At 31.1% G+C, this 17325-nt stretch overlaps 1 protein-coding gene across 2 annotated transcripts in view; it reads right to left on the bottom strand.

The window, feature by feature from the left end:
* The window catches only part of LOC140452005 (rho GTPase-activating protein conundrum-like), a 74989-nt gene that overhangs the window by 18182 nt on the left and 39482 nt on the right, over positions 1 to 17325 (bottom strand). For both annotated transcript variants that reach the window (XM_072546012.1, XM_072546011.1), the window contains exon 3: positions 1479 to 1720. In XM_072546012.1, the coding sequence (XP_072402113.1) occupies positions 1479 to 1720 (242 nt within the window). The remainder of the gene's footprint in view (positions 1 to 1478; positions 1721 to 17325) is intronic.

The following is a 17325-nucleotide window of genomic DNA, read 5'->3' as shown; positions in this document are numbered from 1 at the left end:
GACAACCTACACACATTTCTCACTGGAAAAGAAACACTTTGAGAGATCTAGTATATGGAAAAAACAATTTCCACAAATAATAAAAATAGTTAACTCATCACTTAAGAATCCCTGATTTAAAATAAAGATTTTAAAAAGCATCCCTTATAAATAAAAATAATATTACTTCTAAAAATTATCAGAGCAGTCTATTCACTTGCCTTTAAGATCAACAAAAATGTGTCAACAGTTCTTAACGATCATCAAATTCTTACTGATATTCTTCAAGACTCTAATTTTAAAAATAGGGTTTTATTTCAGTAACTAACACTCCTACCACTAAAAGAGATTACAATGTTGCCAGATCTTATATTTCTCAGGTGATATCGAGATTATTTGTAAACAATCAATGTTGGCCTTTTTAATACCACAATAGGCCAGCCAAATAAAATTCTAATACATGAAAAAAACAAAATACATAATTCGTTTTAAAACGAATCCTTGAAAAAATTGAATTTTTGGTATGAAAATATGGATTTATGTCAAAAGTAGCAATTTAAAATAATGGCATTATTGTTTAAACATTGATTTTATAGCAAAAATCACCGAAAATCACTATTTTTAATTTTTTTTAATACCTCTTTCCTAATTAGACGTTTTCAGTTTTTTTTCTTGAAAGGTTATGAAAAAACGATTCATTTAAAACCTAAATTAAATTTCGTTGGTAATTTATTTAAACAATTACGAAAAACTGTAAAAACTTTTAGGAGCAATGATCATAAAAAATAGGTATAAATAATAACAAAAGTGACACAAAAAATGTCTTTTAACATCCTTAGGGTATACATAAATTTTTGTTGAAAAATATTTATTTTTTTAAAAGTTATTCCAATTGTTTATTAGAAAATAACATTATGTTCGTTTTTATTTATATTTTCAAGATATGTAAGTTGAAATACCATTTTCAAAATTAGAACCCTCTAAAATTAAGTTTAAATATTGCCCTAATTTATTTATAGTTATTCGATGGCTTTTTGTATTAATGACCCTAGAATCGGTGGACCTTTGTCTCTCTTAAATTTATTCGTCTTTGAATAATACTCTTATAACATTTTTTTAAATATTGGATAAAATAAAACATTAAAATTAAAAAAGTCTTAGGTGATACTCAAAATGTGATACTGTTAATGCGACGCATTGGTTTTATTATGAAGCAAGCGTCTGAAAATGATAAGTGATGAAAAAAAAAACAAAAAGATACACGCGTCTTAAATTATATAAAACACGTAATTCAATAGTCTTGAAAATAACCCTCATAAATAATGGTCAGATTAACATTTAGTTTTAAAGTAGATAGTACCGACATATTTATTGATAAATTATGTTACTTATTTTTCTCATTTAAAATGTGGGTGACATGCTTGAACAATTTTTTCCGGAAGATAAAAATGTGGCAACATCGTAAATATATTATAAATCTTAAATCGTGTCAAAAATACCTCAGCATTCCAAGAAATGTCTCGAATGTCCTGTCTTTGTTTTCGACGTGGCTGTCGACTCCTCAATGTTTGATTTAGAATCCTCACTCGAGATCGAATCGTCTGGGCCTGTTTCTCGCTCAGATTCCTTTGATGAACGGAATTTTTGATCAAATTTTCAGTTATCTCTTGGCCCTGTTGGTAGAGCTTTGAGAGATCTCCGAGACCCGCATTCTGAAGGAAGTCGGTCGCCTGTTCGGCTTCTGAAATTTACAGAGGGGTTATTAGATTAGAAAAGATGTACATTTATACAACAAAGGGACAGGTAGGTTTTTCTAGCGTGTTGATGGGATGCGAGGAGAGGCGGTATTTGATTTAGAAATTATATATCGTAACAATATTGACATCATGTTTACAGATCGACTACATATTCGTGTTTTACATTATTGGTATTTAAAACTAAAATGATAGAGATATATATGATCGTATGTATAATATTATATTATAAAAAATTAACTTCTTAAATATCTTTTCAGATACAGTGCTTTTCAGATAAAACTATGCACCTTAAGGCCGTTCCTCGAGATTCTGGGCATAGCTAAATTCCAATGTAAAAGTTTATATCAAATAACGCAAAAACTATGGCAAATATTCAGATGCTTCGTTTTTTATATGAAAGGTCTTAAAAAGTTCTAGTGCACTATTTGGTTGTAAATTAATAAATTGTTTAAACAATATATTTTTTTCAAATATTGTTGGTTAAAATAAACGTAAAATTTTTTTTGATATAGGGCACTACAGAATTTGACCCACTTTCCGAATTTGTTTTTATTTTTAACATAAAGTGTAATACAAAGCAGCTATTTGGTATAAACTTTTTAAAAAATCTAAAAGTTCTGCTAAATGTAACTCTCTTTCGGTCAGCACCGGCTGTCCTTGTCGATAGCTTTTGGATTCTCGCCGACAGGTAGGTAAGAAGTATACACCCTCTTGGAGGAGGGCTATAAAATAATGTTGAATAACATTATTAGGGCTTATTCCGACTTTTGACAAACCAGTGTGTTTATTGTTTTTAAAATGGGTAGTTCACGTTTATGTTTAGAATATTGACAAAGCTTTAAAATGCCGATTTTTGAAAGTTGAAAAGTCAATTTGTTGCTTCGCAAACTGCAAAATAAGTGACAATTGATATTTGTTAAAAACTTTTAGTAAACTTAAACTTTACTTTAGAGTTCCACCCAAAGTTGGGTATTGGGGTACTTAACAAACCCTCAAAATTTGGGACCGATATATGAATTAGTTTAAAAGTTATTGTATTTGTTTATCCCAGAGACCTTTTTTACAATAACATAAGAAAGAAAATAATAAAGATAGATAATGCTGTGGGTGACAAATAAAAGCAAAAGACTTATACTATCAATATGTATTAAAAAAAGATAAACAAATGATTTATTATAGTCAAAAATCCTGATGCCAAATTTTTGAAATTATGTAGTTTATAAACATTTAGAATAACTTTAAAAACATTGTCCTTAGAAAAAATCTTTTTTTACATTCGAAAAGCTAGTATTTTCACCCGAATTTTCAAATAAAAAAATTTGGCCTACGTTAATTTGGGCCAAAGTTAGCCATGTTTTTTGTTAATTCACGGCTAATTTGATAATAATAATTAAGGAACCTCATTGACGCCATGTTAAAGAATGGGATTTGTATTTTTTGTTAAAAAATTTGCACAAACACTGTACCTTTACAGGACCCTCTACGAATTTTCAAAAATGTAGTTCAAATGGTGACTAGGAAGAACCTACAAATACATGGAGTTTAAATACCGAACAAACAATTTCAAACTAATAAAATTTTCTATATCTCCGGATCTACTCAATGGATTTTGATCATTCTTTTTTTAATTTGTATGTCATTTCTACGTCCTAAAATTCTATTACTCCACACGTATGTTGCAAAAATTATAACGGTACTTCGACTGCGATGGAAAGTGCAATTGTTGTAGAAGATTTTAAACAGAGCATACAAATGTACAACTTAAAATATAAATATTTTATTGCTGATGGCGACAGCAGTGCATACAAAAAAATCTGTGAAGCCAAGCCGTACGGCAATAACTTTTTTATTGAGAAAATCGAGTGCAAAAACCATTTGTTACGCAATTTTGTCAATCGATTAAGAGAACAGTCTTCAAAAAAACACAGTTCTGCTGGAAAAGCTATTCATTTACTATTAAGATCTATACTAAAAAGTAATATACAACGCCTACGAACGGCAATTGACTGTGCTGTCAAATATCACTGGGAAAACAATTCTAGTGACAATCTAAAAATACTTGGTTTACAACAAGATATTGAAAACACGTATCACGTGTTCGGCGATCACAAAAATTGTGCCGCTTATTTTTGTAAAAAACAAAATTTGGACCAGGAAATTAATTACATTCCTGAAATGCAAGAGTGTGGTTTGTTGTCCGATATTATATCATTCAGCAATAGGCTCAAATATCATGCCAAAAGTTTGATAAAAACCGCCACCAATAATATCGCCGAAACCTTCAATTCTGTTATAGCAAAATTTGTTGGAGGTAAACGTGTAAATCACACCAAGAGAGGTGGCTATCGGTGAAGGTGTTTGGCGGCAGCAGTCTCATATAATTCACGGGGAAATTATTTAAATAATATATTGCAAAATATAAGCAAAAGTCCAACTGGTTATTACCAAAATTTATTTGCTCAAAAAAATTTAAAACATGGGTCCAACAAACAAAAAGACAAAAAAAAATATATTAAAAAACAAAGTAATAATCAACCTGATAAAGACTATGGCCTAAATGCAGAAAAGTTAATTTAGTTTGTTAAAAAAATTAAAAAAAAATATCTCAGAAAGAACAGAGATTTTTAATAATACAACGACTCAAAATAACAGTGCTGCATGGTTTATTGAACGTCAACAACGATTAACGTCCAGATTTCGGAAAAATATGTAAATTGCGAGACAAAACAGACAGAACTAAAACAGTGGAAGCAATATTGAATCCAACGTTTTGTGTAAATAGATTTAGGGAATACAGAATTGCGAACGAACCTAAAGCAAACAAAATGTTTTGTTTTTTACAAAAAAAAAAACAATTTTAAATATAAATATTGAACTATCAGGCCTTTTCATACATGATGAATATCCCTTTCTTGCAGCTAGTCCTGATGGTTTAATAGGTGACTCAGGCGTAGTCGAAATCAAATGTCCATATTATAAAGCAAGAGAACTTACGCCTGAAGAAGCTATTGAACAAAAAAAGTTCAATTTTGCCAACTAATTGATGGTCAATTGCATTTGAAACGAACTGATTCCTATTACTATCAAGTGCAAGGACAGTTATTTATATCTAATAGAGAATACTGTTGCAATATGGTCCCCAAAAGGTATTTTATTCGAAAAGATCTATAAAGATGTAAAACTGTGGGAAAATATGCTACCAAAATTGCAAGAGTTTTATTATAATTTTTATCTGAAACAGCTTCTAAAAAAGCATTACACATAATTCTATTATGTGAATTTGATAGTAAAATGCGTGATTTCTCTTTAAAATATATCTATTATCTTTCACTTCCATATACTTTAGTATTTTCTTTTCTATTGCATCTTTAGGCCATAAATCTTTGCTGAAATTGGACAATAATATTACCTATGAGTCGATTAGGTGTTGCAGCTGAAAAACGATATTCCTGATGAACAAACATTTCTGATGGGCAAATATCTAAAGCAATTCTTGTACTGCAATGGATTGTTTATCTATTCCATAGGCTGTGAATTTATTTCCTTTATAAGCGTTTGAAATAATGTCTTTGGAAACCTAATAGACGTAAATCCTTTCATTTTAATTTCATGAATGTTTTTATTCGCCACATCTCATCATTTTCCATTTCAGAATATTTATCATCAAACTGTAATCTACGTTAAAAGTCAATTTGTCGATAAAAAAGTAACAAGAAAAAACAAAAGAAAATATAAGACATAAAAAAACGAATTCAGCAAATCTGTGATCTCAAAATATCTATACATTATTTTGTAATAAAATTTTATAAAAGTTTGACTTTAATTTGATTTAAAAATAAAAATTAATGGGAAAATCCCAGTAGTTGGCTGTATACCATCGTTTAAAAAAACATACAGAAGTTAAAACACTTCACAATGTATTTAGGTATATAGTAAAGTTCGTTCGTGTAACATTCTGGCTAAGGTGACCATTTAGGTATATAATAACATACAGGGTGAGTCATGAGGAACTTTACATACTTCTACCATATGTAGAGTCCCTCAGGGAGCATATCATGTGGCCACTAAAAAATGTCAACTCCTCTTCTTTATTAATTAACAGGGTGATTTGTGTAATTGACCATTTATTTCATTTTACTGTAGTGTTTATACGGCTCATTTGATTTTTAAAATTTTTGCATGATACAGTACACTACTATCAAGCATTCGACTGGTATTAGCTAAACTAAAAAATTCCAGGACTGGCTTTGGAAAAATTAATTTAGGGATTCGTATTAAATATTACACCCTGTATAAATTTTTTTTAAAATGCAATAAGTGATTTTCAAACTACATAAATAGCCAATGAAAACGACATATGCGACAATGTTGTCGCACTTTTATTAAATTTTTAGTGAACGATCAAAAATAGAACAACCATAATGAAGTATCAAATTATAAGGTATTAATTTAAACAAATGTTATAAATTTCAAACATTTTAATTAAAATAAGTTCCTACAACATAATCTAATAAGTAGAAAATTAGCATCTTTACTGTCACTTTGTATTATCTCTACGATAGAATCAATTGTTTTTCAATTTTAAATTTTTAATCATAGATCGTATTGGGGCATTATTTTCGATAAATAATAAATTAAATTGATTAAAAAGTCAAACCTCTTGTATGTGTTAGTTTTTGTTGAATGTAAATGATTAAAATTTTATGTCAAATAATAATACATTGCATCAACTGTACTAAATAAAAATAAATCTAAAAAAGTTTAAAATGAAGGTTGGCGTTGACCGTTTGACGTTTCTTGATATTTTATACCCATTGTCATTATTGTCATTATCAATTGTTATTTATGTGTACAAGAATACATATTTCTTCTGTCATATCTACGTTAAGTACATTGTGTTAGTTTTGGTAGAGCTTTTGTTACTTTCGTTCAAAATGCCACATCAGTTTTCGACCACAGAATATGCAGACATAATATTTGTTTATGGATTCTGTAATGGGAATGGTAGGGCTGCTAGTAGAGAATATCGCAGGAGATTTCCTAATCGTCGAACTCCCAGTCATCCAACATTTGGGTCAGTTTTTAATTATTTGCGAGAAAATGGCACTTTTCCTAGTGGAACAACAAAGCGACATATAGATGAAGCGCAGGAAGATGACATTATGGACGCCGTTACTATGAACCCTACAATAAGCACTAGACAAGTAAGTCGAGAACTCAATGTTACTCAATCAAAAGTAAGTAGAGTCTTACAAAAAAATAATCCATACTCATATCACATTCAAATGGTTCAGCGACTACATGCTGGAGATGAGATCGATAGGTTGGAATTTTGTAGATGGATTAACAATAATCGACCAACGCTATACAGGACACTATTTACAGATGAAGCCCAATTTACCAGAGACGGGATAAATAATTCACGAAATTCACATGTGTGGGCAGAAGAAAATCCCCATGCTATTCGAGAACGTCGTTCTTAGTTAAGGTTTTCGGTTAACGTCTGGATTGGTGTCATAAATAACCAATTAATAGGTCCTCACTTTTTTGATGGTCCTTTAACAGGGCAGGTCTATTTGAACTTTGTACAAAATATTTTGCAGGATTTGCTTGCCAACGCGAACATTGCTATCCGAGGGATGTATTTTCAGCATGATGGGGCACCCCCACACTTTTTACTGGCAGTGAAACAACATCTCAATAATGTTTATGGCAACAGGTGGATAGGACGTGCAGGTCCTATTTCGTGGCCTTCAAGATCCCCTAATTTCAATCCCGTTGATTACCATATTTGGGGACGATTGAAGCAACTAGTTTACGCAGTGAATATTAATAACCGACAACAATTAATTGATAGAATTATACATTGTTGTAATACTATTAGAAACGATCCTAAGAGTATCCGTAATTCAATACGTCAATTAACAATTCGGCAACAAAAATGTGTACAGGCTGCAGGGTTCCATTTCGAAAATCTATTTTAAATTATTTTTATTTTGTTACCATTATTGTATCTTTTCCAGTTCTAATTTATGGGTTTACCATAACTATGTACATATTTTTAGTTTTTTTTTTAAATTGTTCTTCGTTATTGTTAGTAGTTACTGTTTTTTGTTGTGTAATGACTCAGTTTATCATTTCAATTAAAATGTTTGAAATTTATAACATTTGTTTAAATTAATTACCTTATAATTTGATACTTCATTATGGTTGTTCTATTTTTGGTAAGATTTGATCGTTCACTAAAAATTTAATAAAAGTGCGACAACATTGTCGCATATGTCGTTTTCATTTGCTATTTATGTAGTTTGAAAATCATTAATTGCATTTAAAAAAAAATATATACAGGGTGTAATATTTAATACAAATCCCTAAATTAATGTTTCCAAAGCCAGTCCTGGAATTTTTTAGTTTAGCTAATACCAGTCGAATGCTTGATAGTAGTGTACTGTATCATGCAAAAATTAAAAAAATCAAATGAGCCGTATAAACACTACAGTAAAATGAAATAAATGGTCAATTACACAAATCACCCTGTTAATTAATAAAGAAGAGGAGTTGACATTTTTTAGTGGCCACATGATATGCTCCCTGAGGGACTCTACATATGGTAGAAGTATGTAAAGTTCCTCATGACTCACCCTGTATAGTTAAAACTTTTACAAGTGTCGTCAACATTTATACAGTAGCATAACGTTTTCGATCTAATCAGATCATCATCCTCAGTGCCTTATGTAGTTGAAGCTAACAATGAATTTGTGACTATGACATCCTCTAAAAGTTTTAAAAATAATGTGTTAAACTAATGATGCCACAAAACTCATTTGAGTTGAACGTACTCAAGGGGGATTTAGGGCTGCAAACCCCCCTTAAAATTTTTCTGTGTGCTTAGATTTTGTTGTTTCTTTTGTATGAAAAATGCTTTCAGAACAAGAAAGTAACAAGTCCATTTTTATTACAAAATGTCAAGCAGTTTAGGAGATAATGCAAAAAAAACAATTTATATTTTGTAACTTCAAAGGGCTGTAACTTTTTTTGTGTACACTTTTGTACTAAGGTAAGTTGGATTCAATCAATTTATTTTTATCCCTGAAATGCGTGATTTAATTTATGACATAACTTTTTGAAACACCCTGTACTATTACGAGCCTCTTGCCATATCAGTTGGCCCACCTATGGAATTTGCATTTTAAGTCGATTACCATAAACAAATTATACTCTGCATGTTTTTTATAACTCCCCATATTAATATTTTTATTAATATTTATTAAAAATATTAACCTTGTTTTTAATAAATTTCATTTTATTTTAGGCTAAGTAAAAGCCTCTTTTAACATTAAAACAAAAGAAAATAGACTAAGATGGTCAAAAGAGCATAAAGATTGGACCCAGTCACAATGGAATTCCATAAAATGGAGTGCTGAGTCCAGCTTTGAAGAGTGTGTTGGAGACAGTAGGTGTTGCGTCTTTCGCAGGAAAAATGAAGCTTTCCATCCCGACTGTCTGAAGAGAAAAGTCAAATTTCCTGCATCTGTTATGATCTGGAGCAGCATGTCGTCTAAAAGTGTGGTAAAGTTACATTTTATCAATGGCATTTTAAAGACAGACAAATAATTGAATATTTTAGAAGAATCTCTTTTACCAATGATGGATCACCGCTTAACATCAGCGGAAGATTTTGTCTTCCAACAGTCCCGACTTGTTTTTTTTTTAATTTATTATTATTCTGTTTAATCAATAGTTTTCATTACATTATAAAATATTTTCTATAATTAGGAAATTCAAAAATGTTGTTCAATGCTTCAACTTCTAAAATTTACGCTGCCCTTTTATTTTTGTTCTCTAAAATTTAATTTTCTTATCTATCTAAGGTTGGGCCAACTGATATGGGAAGTGGCTCATGTATACGATTTTTTGTTCTAAGAATAAATTTAATACTAAAAAAATTATTTGTTCAAATTTAATTAGAGTATATGGAAAAATTGTTTATTAGTCTCAGATTATCGAGATCCATTCAGTCAAATTATCTGGACCGGCCTCAGAAATTAGCTCATTTTTCAAAAAATCTTACAAACAAATTTCGCAAAAAGTAATAAACCGTTCTGGCCCATCTTTTGCACACAACTTACAACAGGTTAAGACCCTCAAGTTCAGGTACATTTAAACAAATTTTAATAAACAATAAAAAAGTTATTAACAATATTTAAAAATTTTGCATTTTGCAATAACTTTTTTGTTTGTTAACATATTTTAATTTAGCATTATATCTCATTTTGTGGATCTTTTTTCCAAAAAAGTTGTCTGTTGACGTGAAATCTGTAAAAAGACAACTTTTTCAGTTACGAGCAAAAAAAAATGAGTTTGAATTTTTAATTGTTTATTTAAAAATAGTTGTGTTGAGTAAAAAGCCTTAAATTCACGACAGTTTTAGCGACAAACTCCATTAAAATACATATTTTGTTTGAGCCACCTGTGCTGTAAATTTCCTTAAAATTTTGATTTATTGCTTCGTCTCGATTGCGAAAAGATTACAAAATTTTACGGGCTGCTGAGACATGAACTATCCACAAGGACCTCCAAGACAATTAGAAGCATGGAAAACAAAGATATTTCCCAAAATATTTATTAGACATGTAGTAGCGTAATCTAATGAAGAAGGGTACAAATTTTACAATAAAGCTCGAATAAAAAAATAAGTCAACAAACGGATGAATGGTATTAGACAGATCAAGAATAATGGATGTAGCTTATCATAGGGAAAAAGTAAAAAAATGTGGAGGAAGAAAGTGAAATGGGGAGATGCAGTCATGATGATGCCAAAGAACTGGGGTCAGAAACGTTAAAAAAACAAGCTCTAATACAAAGGATGAAAAATACAAAGCTAGTGAAAGACATTATGGCAAGCAAGACTAAAAAAATAAACATAAACCTTATGGAAGAAATAATATAAAGTTTTTCATGTAATTAATGTAATTTAGTAATATAATATAGTAAGTATTTGATTAGTATATATTAAGAAAGTTAACAAAAATTACCTGAACGTGGGTTGTTCCAGTAAAAAAACTGAAATATCCTTAAAATTTTATCAAGCATCACAAATATACTAAAGCAACCAACTTAGTCAAAATCATATACACAAATGAAGGTATTCTGATTCTAATAAGCGGTGGTCACTCGATTACTTTACACTATACATTGCTATCTAAATGCACCTATTCAATAGTTTTAATACCCTATTCTCTTCTGAAAACATAATTGCAATGTTTACATTTTCTGCGTCTTTTATCAACAACATTTTTATTAGTTAGTTCATAGCGAATATTATTCACAATAATATTGGCTAAATGCAGTTTATCACTATTTCCTAGAACGATAAAGATGATTTAGGTGCCTTTTGTTGTATTTTATGAATCAAGAAATCCATGAAAATTTTTCCGTGGAGGTTTTCTCTTTAGAAAATTAAAAACCAATGTTACATTTTCAATTGTCAAATAACTGTCAAAGATAAAATTGATAAAATAGTTGTTAATACTTCAATGTGTTCAATAAACGTTGCTATTATTTAACATTTGTGAAGTACCCTTGGTTTGATATATTCCTTTTGGTTGTATTCATTTGTGATGTGAAAGAGTGATAATGGAAAAAGCAAACATCCCGCCAGATCGGGGTAAATCGACAAATAATGAATAGCATGAATCAATTATGGATATGGAAAACAACGCCAAAAGAAACGTGCAACATTCAACGATAAGTACTGAAAAGTTAAGAAAAAAACAAATATGTTGAGGCAGACCAAGGACCGTTTTTTGTATTCATACAAAAACCTGGAAAGTAATGTAGGTACGCTACATAAAATAGGTACTGATCGTTTTATTTTAAATGCAGCTCCAGACAAATAAGGTTATGGTTAAACTCCTCAGAAAGCACGAATATTTCAGTGAATTAAAGCATTTTGAATGAAAAAAGATATGAGGCTTATATACCAACTTTTTTAACCCAACGAATAGGTGGTATTAAGCAGGTTGTCCTTGAGCGGTCAGCAAAAGGATTTACTAAAATTATTGAACCCCGAGATGGAAACAATTTAGAAATAATAAATGTTAAAAGAAATGTGTTCTATAAAACACTAGAAGAAAACGCCCAGAAAATCCCGGAAGAAGATATGTTAATCCTTATAGAAGATTTCAACGCCCAAATAGGCAAAAAAAATTGCTTCGGAGAAGTTGCAGGTAAAAACACAGTACATGACACAACAAACAATAATGGAGACAGACTATGTTATTGAGCAGCGGCAATAAACGTAAGTAGCACGATACATAAACACAAAGAGATATACAAAATAACATGGTAGAGACCAGGAAGTCTGGAAGGAAATCAAATAGACCATGCACTGATTAAAGATACACACAAACAATCGATAAATGACGTTAAATCTCACAGAGGGGTCAACATCGATTCGGAGCATATGCTAGTGATTACAAAATGTAAAATAAAAACAACGAAGAATGAAAGACGAAAAACACAGAGAAAATGGGAGGTAGATAAATTGAAAAAGAAAGAAGTAAGAAGAAGATTTGTACAAGAAGTAAATACAGAGATGCAGTTCAAGGAACAACAAATGGAGGGACCGTGGAAAAATCAAAAGGAATAAACAATGCAGCAGAGCACGTGGGTGGCAAAATGCAAAATAAAAGAAGAAATCATTGGTTTGACGATGAGTGCAAATTAGCAGTGGAAGAAAAGAATAAAACAACATTGAAATGGTTAAGCACAAGCAAAGAAGAGGAACTAGAAAAATACAAAGATCAAAGACAAAACACAAAGAAGAGCAATTCAAAGTTTTTTAGACGAAGATTATCAGAAAAATACTGGGACCAAAGAGAGAAAACGAAGAGGATGCAAGACAATAGATGAATCACGAAATACAAGAATCGATGTGTCAAGAGAACATAGTTAGACCAATAAAAGCACAAAGAATTAGATGGTATGGACGTAGTGGAAGAAGACTTAAGGAATATGGAAATTGGAAATATAGAAAGGACAAAAAAAGATAGAGAAAAATGGAGAAAAGTAGTGGAAACAGCAAAGTCACACCAGAAACTGTAAACCGAAACTCAGAAAGGGATGATCCCCCACAGAAAAAGGATCTTCAAGTGGAAACAGCTTCAGCTTCTTCGGGAGCGTATAGCTTGTATGAAAATCGTAATTTTGCGCTTTTCTCAGTTTTTAAATTATTTATAACTCGAAAACGATCGGGTTTACAGAAAAAACTACAAGACTTATTTTGTTTAGAATGATCCAAAAAAAAATTTGACCAACTTTTCCCGTGGGCGACCTCTTGAACCTTATTTTGGGGTATCTCATGCCTATGTAAAAAATCTCATGGGAATATTTTTCAGAACAAACCCAAGATTTCCGTCTAGTCTATTTGTAAATAAGGTACAACCTTATCAATTCATCAAGAATTTATTGGAAGTGAGCATTTTAGGTTTGGCATGTATATTTTTTTGTTTTTTTTGTAGTCTACAGTTGAATTTTTAAAGTAATAAATAAGAGTATTAGACATAAGTAATGCAGTATTTATAATTTTACTATTACTTTTCAATTTTAGTTCTAATTTGTGAAGAATAGTTAAGAATAAGTGATACCCCTAGCATCATGCCGAAGAATGATGGATAGGAACTGAGAAAACGGAATGGTTTTAGCTAAAGGGGGTTTTGGTGGTTCAACCCTCCCCCCCCCCCCCAATTGAGATATTAACATTTATAAAATTAATATGCGGTTTGGGATTCCCTACCACTCCTCCCTCCATCGCATCGTCGTGTTCCACCTCTGTCGATTATCTGATCGCATTCGGAAATCGGAAACTGCTAACTGCTCCAATTTTCTTAGACAATTTTCTTCAACATTTAAGGTTGGCTGATCAAATGCCAAATATTCCCGGCAAAGTTGATGTTCTATTAGGAGCAAATATTTTTCCTTACATTTCAATATTCCACCTACAAATAATATAACAAATATTCATTCCTTTTTACGTCATTTTCTACTAATGATTCTGAGCAACTGGATGCGACAATAAAACAATTCGGGCCATTGAGGAAGTACCCGAAGGTAAATCATATTCTCCGGAAGATTCGTTCTTTTAGAAGTTGTATTCTCATACTACCTACAGAAATGCCGACGGCAAATTTGTAGTTAGTCTGCTTTTTAAAAACAAAATAACTTTTTATGGCGGCACAAAACGTTTAGCCCTACCAAGGTTTATTTCTTTAGAGCGCAGATTTGCCAAAAATCAATCACTTAAGATTCAATATTCAAACTTCATCAAAAGTTTCATAGATAATAATTATCTAAATCCTATTCAGCCAAGTATGACAATAAAAAATGCTTATTATTTACCACAACATTGTATCTACAAGGAGTCCAGTACTACTCCATTGCGCGTTGTATTTGATGCTTCCGCATACGCCCCTAACTTTCCGTCTTTAAACGATACCTTATATCAAGGTCCAAAATTACAATATGATCTTATAAATATATTGCTTTAATTCAGGTTTCATAAATATATCTTCGCTGCAGGTATTAAATCCATGTTTACACAGATTCTTATCGCTCCTGAGCAGCAAAGATTTCAAAAAATACTTTGGCGTTTTTCGGAACAGGAATCTATTGCTGAACACGAACTTACTCGGGTTACTTTCGGTATGTCTAGCTGTCCATATCTTACAATTCGTACCCTACAGCAGCTAGTACTCGACGAACCGGACTTACCTGTGGCCTCATCTATACTCCTGAATGATACTTACGTAGATGATATGGAAACAGGAAAGATTCTTTACAAAATAGTGTTCTTGTTATAAAAGACTTAATATCTTTATTGAAACGTTTTGGATTTGAGTTATAAAAATAGGCAAATAATGCCTCTGAATTATCCTCTATCGCTAATATTCCATCATATTTTGCATTAGCATTTTTCATTTGACTTAAATCAATCTTCATTGAAGGTATTAGGACTTGGATGGAATCCATCATCTGATGATTTCTTTTACAAAATTTTACCTCACCAAACTTCCTGTACAAAGCGAAATCTCGTAAGCCAAATAGCTCGTATATTCGATCCTTATGGTATTCTTAATCCTGTCACTTTGATAGTGAAGATATTGAAGTACCAAATCTTTCCACAAAATATTCTTGATTAGATATGATGCAGGAGTACTACGCTTGAAAAGCATAGATATGATTAATAAGTATATTATCGCACAAGATTTTTTGTTGGTTTTTCTTTTAGTTATTTACATAAATATTCCATAATCTTGACATCATTATTTTTTAGGTTGCTACTTACTATACCTCGTCACGGGCTTTACACATCACTTGTTATCATCCTAGATAAAGACATTATCTATCATGGGATCAGCGCCGTGTTTACTAAAGAAAGTAAATATTTATTCTCTGTTCAACAATGAAAGTATTAAGAAATAAATAAGATATACAGATAATTCGTATATTTTTTAAAACTTGAAAAGTATGGTTTAGTATACATTTTATTCACTTTTGAAATGTTGTGAAAAACAAATAAGTAAAATGACTATGAAAGGTAGAATCATAGAAGCTGGACGACAAAAATATACTTACGTCGATTAGAGCAGAGCGAGCAAACATTTGCAGATATAACAACTAGGCTTGAGCAAATATGCAAAGTGCATATTCATACAAAAGATTTATTTACTAATTTATTTTCGAGTACGGACTTACGGAATAAAAACTGCAAAATCCCAATGCCCATTTTTATTTCAATATTACGTGAACACTACTATTCTTGGTATTTTGGTAGCAGGTAATCGGATTATATATACCTATAGTCCCATAATATAGGGATGTTTTAGTCAGTGCATGTGTACTACAACCTTTGTAAGTTTACAATTCCAGGTAAAGAATTAATTACATTGGGATGGTCAGTTTCAGTTTTGAAAATCATTTTCGTTCTGATTTTGAAGCACTGTCAGTAAAGCATGTATAGTCGGTTCGCTATATTTACGCGGGTTTCGGATTAAAAATTTTATTGTAAGTACCCAGTTTTAATTACCTGCTCTTTGGGGAAATATAAACTGGTCAAATGAAATGAAAAATAATCCATAACTTTTTTTAATTAAATAATAATGGAAAATCTTTTATACAGATTGAACGAATTTAAAACGGAACATACAATTTAATATATGTCTGTTTGAACTGCATTTGAAACAGTGGACCAATATAAAATTTGGACAAAAATAAATCCATACCCGGTGATAGACATTGTATAAAATATCGTTCAACTATCTGTCTCCTTTAAAGGAAAGAGGAGCTTGCCTAATAGTCGGAGAGATAGAGCCGAAATTTTGAACTGATCAGTAATATGACATTTCTCTATTGGAATATATTCATTGTAACTGGGTTAAGACTTTGTCTTACAGGCGGACACCCCTCGTGGTACAGGGGGTGGCTATACAGGGATGAAGTTGTAATTTTTTTCGGAAAAATTAACGATCGATAATATGGCTGAAAATTTGCCCAGCGTAAGAACTTGGTATAACTAGACGAAATCCCAAAGGGCGGACGCGAGAGTGGATACTCTCGGACAGGGGGTGGCGGACAGGGATGAAATTGCAATTTTTTGGGGAAAAATTAACGATAAGTAATATGTCCACCATTTTCATGGCTCATTATTTAGCCCCTAAAAACTCTAAATCCAAAAGAGCGGACAGCTGGGTTGGTACAGAGAGCCATAAAACGGGGTCAAATGTAGCACTTGCCTGCGCATTTTAGGTCTCGGTAACAATTTTCAAACTGATTTTATTATGATATTTTTATACCGATTGATTTTAAAATTTGTATGCTCACTTCTGTTACTATTCTGAAAAGCGTCAAGTAGAGTTTTCCTCAAAATTTTTCAAAAAAATTTCCGTAAATGAAAATTTTCGTAATTTTTTGAGGTAAAATCTAATTTGTAGAATCCTTTCGATTTTCTGTCAGTTATACCATGAATTTTTCCAAAAATTTTCAAACGATTTTTCCGATAAGAAAAAAAAATTAGTTTAGTAAAACAAGTTTTGACTTGTTCTTGAATGAATTCAGAATCAAGCAGCCCGCTGAAGTATTGGATTTTTATAATATAATTATTTGATAACCTTTTGTTGGCCAACCACCTAGAGCCGAGTTTAGCCGAAATACATTGATTTCGTATGTTCCGTTTTAAATTCGTTCAATCTGTATAATTGACAGTATAATAAGGAGAATTACTTCATTAATGGAGTCTAATGTGGCTAATATAAACCTAATAATAATTTTATACTACACTTCACACAGAAAATATGGTCTATGTATATTTGTTCCATGGAGAGAATTTCTAATGAAAAATAAAAAAATTTAACTTCCCAACAAAAATGAAAATCAGTCATTATCATCAAAAATATCATAATCGTCATCATCGTTATTTCGTTTATTTTATTTTCACGAGTCCACCAATCTTCTATTAGTTTCTCGCACTTGAATATACCAATCTGCCAATTTCGTCAAATTTTCTATCTTTTAATTCCGAGAGAATTGTATT

The sequence above is a fragment of the Diabrotica undecimpunctata genome, chromosome 10 (assembly GCF_040954645.1).
Source record: "Diabrotica undecimpunctata isolate CICGRU chromosome 10, icDiaUnde3, whole genome shotgun sequence".
Taxonomy (NCBI): Eukaryota; Metazoa; Arthropoda; class Insecta; order Coleoptera; family Chrysomelidae; genus Diabrotica; species Diabrotica undecimpunctata.
This window is presented reverse-complemented; position numbering and strand designations above follow the sequence as displayed.